The following is an 11,132-nucleotide window of genomic DNA, read 5'->3' on the forward strand; positions in this document are numbered from 1 at the left end:
CCCGCAAACTTCCTTAGTTCGTCAATCCATCTTCTTCTTTTCTTCCTCCTGCTTGTTTTACAGTATAGGGACCCATTCTGTTATTTTTTAATGTCCATCTGTTATCTAGTATTCACACTTTATGTCCTTCCCACGTCAATTTTTTTTTTCCTTTTTTTTTTATCCTTTAATTTAGGCTGTTCTCGTGTCCATGTTGCTCTTTTTCTGTCTCTTAGGGCTATTCCAATCATTATTTTTTCCCCGTAGCTCTTTAAAGCCGGCCAAACACGCAGAGGACTGGCCGTACGGTTTGTCCTGCTGGTGGAGCGGGGCTCCTGTCCTGTGGAAAAACTGCTCACAAGCGCTATGGACTAGCCCGCTTAGTTCAAGAGGATTGGGCCTACATGGTTACGTTTTTGGTACTCGTGTAATAAATCTGATAACACTAATTTTGAAATTGCAAAATTTTTGGTACTTTTCCCTTCTTTATTTTCACTTGATATAAAAATATGAAATCTGACTTTAAATAATATGAAGGAACGTGATAGGCACTCCCTATCGTTATTATAGCATTAGGAAATGTACTTACTTCTCTTAAAGTTATTACAGGGCTATCTTTTCCGTTCATTCTTCTTATCCGAGCGTCCAAATGTCTCCTGGGAGAAATATACTAAAAGGATTTTTAGACCTTCGTGAAGATTATCTCATTCTGATGCACTACTACACCAAGGTCCTTTAAATATACTCGGAGTATATTTAAAGCGACCTTGTAGTATACTTTTAATTAGGCGTACTTGCGTTCGGGTTAATTTATAGACATTTGAAAAGGACTGAGTATGTATAAACAGTGGTATACATAGGTTACAAAAATTGAATGATCGGCAGCTACTTAAATTATCATCTATCCATTTTTTAGACTTGTTATTAATTTTCTCTAGGGAGTTTATAAAGAATTGTTTTGGTTTATCATATCGAATTGACTAAATTCTGGAGTACCATAATTTAGATACTATGTGCCCAAGGGCTCCAATGTGGAAAAGTAGCCTAGTGAGGAAAATAAATAAGGAAATAAAGAAAAAAGCTGAAAGAAAAGTAATGAATAATGAAAATAAGATACATTCTGTGTTTGTTTACATGGACAAAATCATCGATAGAGAAGAGAGCAAATGATTACATTAAGTGGAATCGATAACAAACTGACGAACATGAAGTTTTAGGTGCATACATGTCTATTTGGGGAAAAAAAAAAATATTGTTTGACTGTGGGGCGCATCTTATGAGATAAATCGGATTAAAAACTTTGTTAATCCCACACCAGGATTACTACTCTAAAGTTCTGCACTATCTCCTCCCTATGTCACCTGTACAGGATTAGTACCCTCATTAAACTTTTGACTTGGGAAAAGAGAGAAGAGCGGTCTCCCATAATATAACAATGATAAAGCAAATATTGCTTCATTACAGTTGTAAGTCAAAAGATTACGAAATGCAATTAGTGTATCATTGTATCATAAAATGCTCTCCGATCAAGGGACGAAGTATGGCCGTATAATAATACTATAAGTGTTAAAATAGGCGAGTCAACCCAGTTACCATGCCAGTCCATCCTACACGTAAGAGATAGGCGGGATGATACTGTCAATCTCGGTGGGACAAGCCTGTTCCGTCAAACATGATCAAAGGATGAGAGGACAGGCTAGTCGCGCCAGATTTGTCCTGTCTACCCCCCATACACGTTAAGGATTGGCCGGTTCGTCCCAATCGCGGTCAAATCAGCGTGCCAGGCCCTTGCGTGTATGGGCTGCTAAGTTAGAACTAGTAATGTTCTAAGTCTTTAGTAAGGCTCTAAGTTTCTGATGCATAAGTTAATACTGGTAGGACCATCTCATTAAATACTTTTCTCTTTAGAGTAAGTGGCATTTTACATTTCATAATGTCATTTTGTTTACCAAATGTTCTCCATCCCATGCTTATCCTTATTTTGATTTCACTTTCGTGTTCTGGGGAAACACATACTCTCTGTCCAAAGGGCATATATTCGTTATGTATATATATATATATATATATATATATATATATATATATATATATATATATATATATATATATATATATATACATATATATATATATGCATGTGTGTATATATATGTATACATACACACACACACATATATATATATATATATATATATATATATATATGCATGTGTATATATATGTATACATATATATATATATATATATATATATATTATATATATATGTTATATATATATGTATATCTGTATATTATATGTATATATATGTATATATATACAGTATATATATATATATATATATGTGTGTGTGTATATATGTATATATATGTATATTTACATGTATATATATATACACACACACACATATCTATATATATATATATATATATATATATATATACACATACATACACATATATATGCGTGTTCGCACATGTCTGTAAATGTTCACGTTCAACTAGGATTGCTATTATCGCTAAGTATGTGCATTCTCGTGTTTCGAGATTAGTATCCAAAGCCAAAACAGAGTAATTACTCCGACTATTTATCAAAATGTAATTAATATCAATGTCATTTTCCTCGTGCCATGTATACCGTGTCGCTGCTTAACATGTAGCTGCCCAATTGCCGAGGAAGTAATGTGCGGACTTGCAATTACTTAGTATCATGTGCAATATGGTTGTTGCTGTTATTAAAACTATAAAAAATTTTCGCGATTACCCATTCTTACTGTGTACATTATTGCGGAGTAATTTGTAAAACTTGCTTTTCTTGTTTATTTTTTTTTTTTATCTGCCAAGTTATATTTGTTAGTTCTATCATAAGGCCAATTACGTAAGTATACCATAATGGTTCTGAACAACGTAAGACATTTATATTTTTCTTAGTCTCACTATCCTTCTCATCTATGAGAAGGGTACTCCAAAATCAAACCATTGTTTCCTAGTCTTGGGTAGTGCCAAAGCCTCTGTACTGTGGTCTTCCAATATCTGGGATTAGAGTTCTCTTGCTTGAGGGTACACTCGGGCAAACTATTCTATCTTATTTTTCTTCCTCTAGTTGTGTTGAAGTTTTTATAGTTTATACTGTATAGGAGATATTTATTTTAATGTTACGGTCTTAAAATATTTAGTTTATCTTCTTTTCCTTTCCGCACTGGGCTATTTTTTCCTGTTGGAGTCCTTGGGCTTATATCATCCTGCTTTTCCAACTAGGGTTATAGCTTAGCAAATAATAATAATAATAATAATAATAGTAATAATAATAATGATAATAATAATAATAATAATACTTGTATGCTTGCACAGCCCTTAAGTCATATAAAACTTGTTTATGAAAATCTTACTTATATTTACCAACTATTTTACAAGAGCGCAAATGTTGAAAAAAAAAAAAAACTTGCATGAGTTCCTTTTTTTTTGTGATATACAGAAAGTGTTTTATATGCTAGGGAAACCCTATTTTTTTTTTCTTTAGTAAATTTCTCTTGAAATAAATCTATTAGCTTGATAATATATAGAGAACTGTGGAGAATTTAGTCAATTAAACTATCTTTCTTTCATGTATGTAGTTCATTTTTTTTCAAGTGGGTAAAAGAAAATATATTTTCCTCTCATCCAATATGGCTGTCAACGAGGAAAAGGAATAAATGTGAATTACATACATGGAATTTATTAATGGTTGTTTATTCGCATACGACACGAGACGACTGGGGAGCAAGAGTCTGTGCTGGCCAAATGAAGGCCAGGGTAATAAAATTATATGGTCACCGTCACAACCAAGGTCATATAGAATAGGTATTCCATAGACCTTGGTCACAACTATGTACTCTCCTTCGCCGTTCTGTAACGATCTTTAAACTATAAAGACAATTTCCTAAAGATCGAATGCATTTAAAGGGTTTAAAGGTCTCTCATGAATGGCAGAGGCAAGGGACAGTGACATTGCCCTTACATGACAATGGCCTAGAGACACCATGTATGCAAATTATCAGTACCCAGACCCCCTCCTCACCTAAGCTAGGACAAGAGAGGGTGAGGCAATGGCTGCCGATGACTCGGCAGGTAAACCTTTAGGCTCCCCAAAACTCCCCATCCTTTGTTCACAATTATGGTGAGGTTGCAGACACTACAAGAAACAATCTAGTTTGAGTGGGACTCGACCCCCAGTCCGGCGAGCGCAAGGCAGCGACGCCTCCAGTAAAGGTTTAAAGGCCACTCATGAAAGCAGAGGCAAGTGACATGCACATTGCCCTATCAAGCAGGGCAATGCCCTAGACTAGAGACTGACCATATTATATATGATCAGCGGCTAAGACACTCTCCACCCAAGCTAGGAGCAAGGAGGGCCAGAGACTCCCCCAAACCCCCTTCCAATCCCCTTCCTCTAACTTACAAGGACGGAGAAATTTCGGACACTTTAAAACTAAGTGTTGAATAATTCTTGATTCACGGATGCGGGTCATGAACGTTTCTAATTGGCTTACATTATTTTTTGGTCCCAACTTTGTTTCATAAAATTTTCAACGTGTTTTATTAGAATATATGTGGTGTCATTTATTAGAAAGATTGGTATCTTCGAAAGAAATCTCATTTTCATTTTATATAAAAAGTAATTAAGGATCTTTTTTTCATAATTAATTAGAATTCGCCACTCGCATTGAACTTTATTTTTTCTTATAAAAAACCTTGACCTAGTTTTCCATGATATGACCTTATGACCTTGTCTTCGTAAACTTTTCCTAATGCGATTTAAACTTTATCGCTAAGTTGGCGTGAGATTTTATAATTGCAAGTTGATTTAAGATGCTGTCACAAAGGGCATATTTTCTGGCGTCTTATTGCATCGGGTTGATATATATACATGATTTATGTACAACTTAAAAAAAAACTGAGTGACTATTACAAATTTTGCACCAAGAAGAGTTTTGAGAAGGAAAGAATAGGTATAAAGGAATTTCAATATTTCTATAAGTGATAACTTAATTCCATTTTTATATAATATTATATTCTAAGATGCCTTTCTCGGCATCAAATGTCTTTGATAGAAATTTCAAATAATTTGTTTACCGTAATTCAGTGACTACTAATCCAGGACAGGCAAACACTAACATGTTGAGTGCCAGCATATTCAAAAGCAAAAATATCATAGGTAAACATTCTCCAATGACATCTATTGGAGTTTTTCATCGTTGATTTGATTTTGGAGTTTTTCTTGTCTATTTCCGAAAATAAAAATGACCTTACAGAAATGGTTAATTGCCACATATATGGCTTATTTGTTACATGAAAAATCGCCAGAGGCACTTAGGCTTTCAATTGAAACTGTAAACTTCTAATTTTCTTTTGAATGAGGAAATAAGTATAATTGATTTTGCTTATTTCAATTTGTGTAAGAATGAAGTTTTGGAATTTATGTATTCTGTTGATTAGGCGTATTTTCGAGGAACTTCATTTACGTTAATAGCCTATTCTAATGAATTCTTAATTATTTTTGCGATATTATCCTCAAACAAACTATTTTTATAATGAACGACAGTACATGCAAACCAAAATAAAATGAAGTAATTATTATTATTATTATTATTATTATTATTATTATTATTATTATTATTATTATTATTATTAATTATCATTATTATTATTATTATTTATTATTATTAATTATCATTATTATTATTATTATTATTATTATTAATTATTATTTTTTATTAATATTATTTTTATTATTATTAATTATTATAATTAATTAATATTATTATTAATTATTATTGTATATTATTATTATTATTATTATTATTATTATTATTATTATTATTTTTATTAAATATTATTATTTATTATTATTAGTATTATCTTTATTTTTATTTTTATTATTATTTATTATTATTATTATTTATTGTTATTTTTTATTTATTATTGTTATTATCATTATTATTTGCTAAGCTACACCCCTAGCTGGAAAAGCAGGATGCTATAAGCCCAGGTGCTCTAACAAGAAAAATATCCCATTGAGGAAAGGAAGCAAGGAAAGACAAAATATTTTAAGAAATATAACAACTTTGAAGTAAATATTTTTTTAATGCAACTGTACAGTAGGCTGGATTATTTTGATATCACGAAGTAACGATTTCTTTGATACCACAAACTTTCTTATGTACAAATTACAGTTATGTAATAATCCATTATTATGTTAAGGACCAAAATGTCTAAATTTGACCCAAAGCATTCGAAAGGGCTTAAGAAACAAAGGCCATCAAACGAAATACATTTTATTTACAACTCTGTCAAATGTTTAATATATATTATTAGAAAACAATTTCTTGAAGGACGTAAATATTATTTTGGAATCAGTCTTTCTGAATTATATCACACTGGATGATACTTAAGATTATGCTTTAGATTTTCGCTATGAATTTGACACAGTTTATGATAAGTTATAGAGAAATGCCTTTCCGCACTTTGCTCAAATAGATACAAGAAGTCGTGATATAAGATAAAATTGATCATTGTAATAATAACAGAGCTGGTTAACGAGGGTTCGATGCCCGCCTGTCAAAAAACAAATTGCTAATGACACTTGCAACAAACCATCACATCTTGGTACAAACCGCTGTTAGAATCGATATATAAGTATATTGATAACAGCAATAAAGATAATTTAGTTTTACTGGGGCAAAGTAATATTATCATCAAGTATGACAGGTATTTAGGTTGTTGAATTGTACTCGTGATTTTTATTTTTAACTGGAGCTGTTATAAGTAGCATATGCAACATAGCTCTTTATCATTAACCATAAATATATATATTTTGATATGTTTCAAATCAATGCGCTTCCTCGCAACATATCTGAGGCTTCATCGCTGTTATGTATGTAAATATAAATTACGTATATTTTTGGTAATAGTGGTGGTATATATATATATATAAATATATATATATATATATATATATATATATATATATATATATATATATATATATGCACACATATATGTATATATATATATATATATATATATATCATATATATTTATATATATATGTATATATATGTATGTGTGTAAATATATACATATATATATATATATATATATATATATATATATATATATATATATATATATATATATATATATATATATATATATATATATGTATATATTTACACACATACATATATATATATAATGTAATGATAATAATAACAGTTTGTATCTGTCTGAGTTATTGTGTTATGAATAAAATTTATTTTTATGGGATACTGTTGGTTGGTTGAGTTTAAGTTGTAATGTTTGAAAGTGGAAACGTCGCAGTTGCGAAACCACCATAATGCTGTTTTATTAGAAGTATAATATTACTTGGATATATTTTGAACTTGATATGGTAACTTAAAGTATTTTATTACATATAAAAAGTGCTATTTGGTAAATTTTCAAAATAAGGCCATTGCTAGTTGCTAATTTTACATGCCAGGTTACCTTTACTAAAGTAATAAATCATGTATGAAAATAATTACTTTAGTGGTTCGGTGGTTCTTGCTTTATATATGAATTGCACTAAACATGTATATTGATAACACCCTTTTTAACATACATAAACAGTATACGACTTGCCATCCAGATGTTGTGAAACTGCGCATTCTCGTCAAATGTATTGCTTAATTAAAAAGTAAAATCTGTACGTAGTAAGCAGGGATCCGTTAACTATGACTCTTTTCATCACAATCAAATCTCTGACATCATCTTCTCTTCCCCGTACCCATAACGTCCACATGATTATCGAGTTTTCCTCCATCTTTCCTTTCCTCAGCTTTCCTTTCCTCTTCTCTCGTCCGCTTTCTTCTTAGTACTTTTTACAGTGGAAACATTCGCAGCTCCTGGCGGATTTGAAGATCAGCTCCCTTGGCCCGTCAATGCACATCACTTTCACTTTCACCTGGAAATCACAAAAGAAGAATGATTGTTTACATGAGAGAGAGAGAGAGAGAGAGAGAGAGAGAGAGAGAGAGAGAGAGAGAGAGAGAGAGAGAGAGAGAGATGAATTTGCTTGTTATAAATTGATATTTTCTTAATTTACATTTCCACGGTGGGACGATCCAATTAATGCTAACCATCTGATGCTAGATTTCACCAATTTCAGTAGACTCCTTAACAGATAATATAATTACCATAACATGAAATTAAAAGAATAAACTGAAAGCCCACTGTTACTATGAATGCATAAAAGGGAATAAATTCTTCAGCGTTTTCATTCGGGAACAAGACTGACTTGCATGATTTGGATTATTGTATGGATAGTATATACAATTTATTCAAAAATTCATTTGCATTTTACTTTTATATATAAATTTACCGTTACAAATAATTTGATTTATCAGATTCCTTTATTTTTTTTTCTCTCAGAGCCTGATATTTTGATTTCAGTTGATTTGCCGATAGGTTTTTTAGGCTATTTATTTTCTTCATTTTAAATAAAAAACAAACAAATTACTTAAGGAACAATTTTCTCGTAGCTGATACTTCAAATGATCGGAATAGGAAGAGAAACTGTAGTCCAATTTTAATTTACTTTATTTTCCACAATTTTCTGGGAATCCTGACATGACCTTCACACAACAGATTTATATATATATATATATATATATATATATATATATATATATATATATATATATATATATATATATAGAGAGAGAGAGAGAGAGAGAGAGAGAGAGAGAGAGAGAGAGAGAGAGAGAGAGAGAGAGAGAGAGATTAAAGAACTCATCAAATCAAATTTTACCAACACCGAGTAAAGCAAATAACGTGTTATCTCTACCGAGGCGAGGATTAAGGCTTTTCCTCCAACAAAGTAATCCTTTGGCTTTTTGCCTAAGTTTTGCTAAACTTTCCCAACTGAAAGTATCTATCTACTGGCTACAAGTGCACCACAAGAAGCACTTTACTAAAGCTGATGTTGCTGTGTCTTTTCCTTGAGCACGCCATAAACTTCTTTAACTTGCTCTTACTTATCAAAACTTCAAGGCTTCGGGTCTTCGCTTGCGAAAGGACTTCCCCAGTTATAGGTAGAGCTGCGTCCGACCAATACTTTGCTGCAAATCGATTTTTTTTCTTTCGTTTGCTTCGTCTGTTATCTGGATTGATTTTGACTTTGGTTAATCGGAATTTGTTCGTTAGACTACAATTGAATATAATTTGATTAAATGCTTGCTAGTTTACTTGGGAATATCAGTTTTTAATGTTTTATGGGGTCTACCTTAATTTTGCACACTGTATAGAATTTTAATGAGTTTTACCATTTTAAGTTATTTTATTTCTACTTTAAAGTCATACTAATGCAAGTAGTGGACCAAATGTATTTTAGTTGGTAGTCAAAAGATTTATATGGAAGCATCTCTCATGTAAATGTTGCATTTTAATGTAATCACAATATCAGTAATCACTATTCTATATGTTGCTTTATAAATAATGTATAATACCCAATGTATTTATTTGGAAATAAAGTATTATTATTATTATTATTATTATTATTATTATTATTATTATTATTATTATTATTACTACTACTACTACTACTACTACTCTCTCTCTCTCTCTCTCTCTCTCTCTCTCTCTCTCTCTCTCTCTCTCTCTCTCTCTCTCTCTCTCTCTCTCCTGAAAATTCCCTCTTTATACCACAGTTTGAACTCCATAACACGTTGAGATTGCAATAGAATGATATTACACTACAGCATATTTTTTTTTTCGTAAGCAGTGTTATCAAAATATTTCCTGGATCATTGAATATAATTTGATTAAATGTTTGTTAGTTTGCTTCTTTCTCTCTCTCTCTCTCTCTCTCTCTCTCTCTCTCTCTCTCTCTCTCTCTCTCTCTCTCTCTCTCTTTTCTGAAAATTCCCTCTTTATACCACAGTTTGAACTCCATAACATGTTGAGATTGCAATAGAATGATATTACACTACAGCATATTTTTTTTCGTAAGCAGTGTTATCAAAATATTTCCTGGATCATAAACGTAATTGAAAAAGTGAACATATAGCTTTATCGAGCATCACTATTCATGAAATAGGTTAATTGATTTGCCTCAGATTTCCACACTAGCTACTTTTATTCCGAATTTTTAAGTTCACACGTTTAGGCAAGCCATAGAGAGACCTAACAAAACTCAAAGTTTGATTGTAAGTAGGTCAAGGACAGTAAATTTACTTTTGAGAAACGCATTAGGTCTATCTTCTTCCATTACACAAAAAAATTGGCTTATTGAGAAAGTCTTTCAAGATTTTCAGTGATCAATCTATTCTGGAGTGTTTTAATTCTTTTATTCTACCTTGTTTTTAATATTGTTCTCCTGTCTAGTCTTCAGCTTCTGACTCTGATCTTAATTTGTTGGACAGAAACTTACGGTCTATTAGATTTCTTATTCCTGATCTAGATATTAATCTTTGGCACAGTCGTTCAATTAGTTCATTATGCATGTTGCATAAGATTTTTCATAACTCTGACCATCCTTTACATTCAGATCTTCCTGGACAATTCCATCCTGTTCGTAATACTAAGCAGGCAGTTAACTCTGATAACCAGGCCTTTTCCATCATGAGGCTGAATACTACACAGTATTCTAGAAGTTTTATTCCAGCTGTGACCAACTTGTGGAATGATCTTCCTAATCGGGTAGTTGAATCAGTAGAACTTCAAACGTTCAAAGTTGCAGCAAAGGTTTTTATGTTGAACAGGCTGACATAAGTATTTTTATAGTCTATATATGACATATCTGTTTTGACGTTGTTACTGTGTTTAGAATGATTTATTGTTAATTTGTTCTCATCATTTATTTATTTCCTTATTTCCTTTCTTCACTGGGCTATTTTTCCCTGTTGGGGCCCTTGGGCTTACAACATCTTGCTTTTCCAACGAGGGTTGTAGCTTGGCAAGTAATAATAATAATAATAATAGTTGTCGTAAGCCGCAAAGCATCAGTGGCAAGATAAATCAGGGAAACTAACTATTGGATTACGTGGGAGGTTTTGTTTGGGGTAGGTGTGAAGCTTGGAATACTACTACTTTCTTAATACTTATCTTAAAGCATCGTCTACGGAGTCTTTCGCTTTTG

General features: G+C 31.6%; 1 protein-coding gene across 1 annotated transcript in view; it reads right to left on the reverse strand.

The window, feature by feature from the left end:
* Positions 1-7,218: 7,218 nt before the first annotated feature.
* Positions 7,219-11,132, reverse strand: part of Gpa2 (Glycoprotein hormone alpha 2) — a 91,891-nt gene continuing 87,977 nt past the window's right edge. Inside the window, exon 4 of the mRNA XM_068344407.1 lies at positions 7,219-7,958. Within this exon, the coding sequence (XP_068200508.1) occupies positions 7,866-7,958 (93 nt within the window). The 3' untranslated portion in view covers positions 7,219-7,865. The remainder of the gene's footprint in view (positions 7,959-11,132) is intronic.

Source organism: Palaemon carinicauda, chromosome 21, assembly GCF_036898095.1.
Source record: "Palaemon carinicauda isolate YSFRI2023 chromosome 21, ASM3689809v2, whole genome shotgun sequence".
Lineage (NCBI taxonomy): Eukaryota > Metazoa > Arthropoda > Malacostraca > Decapoda > Palaemonidae > Palaemon > Palaemon carinicauda.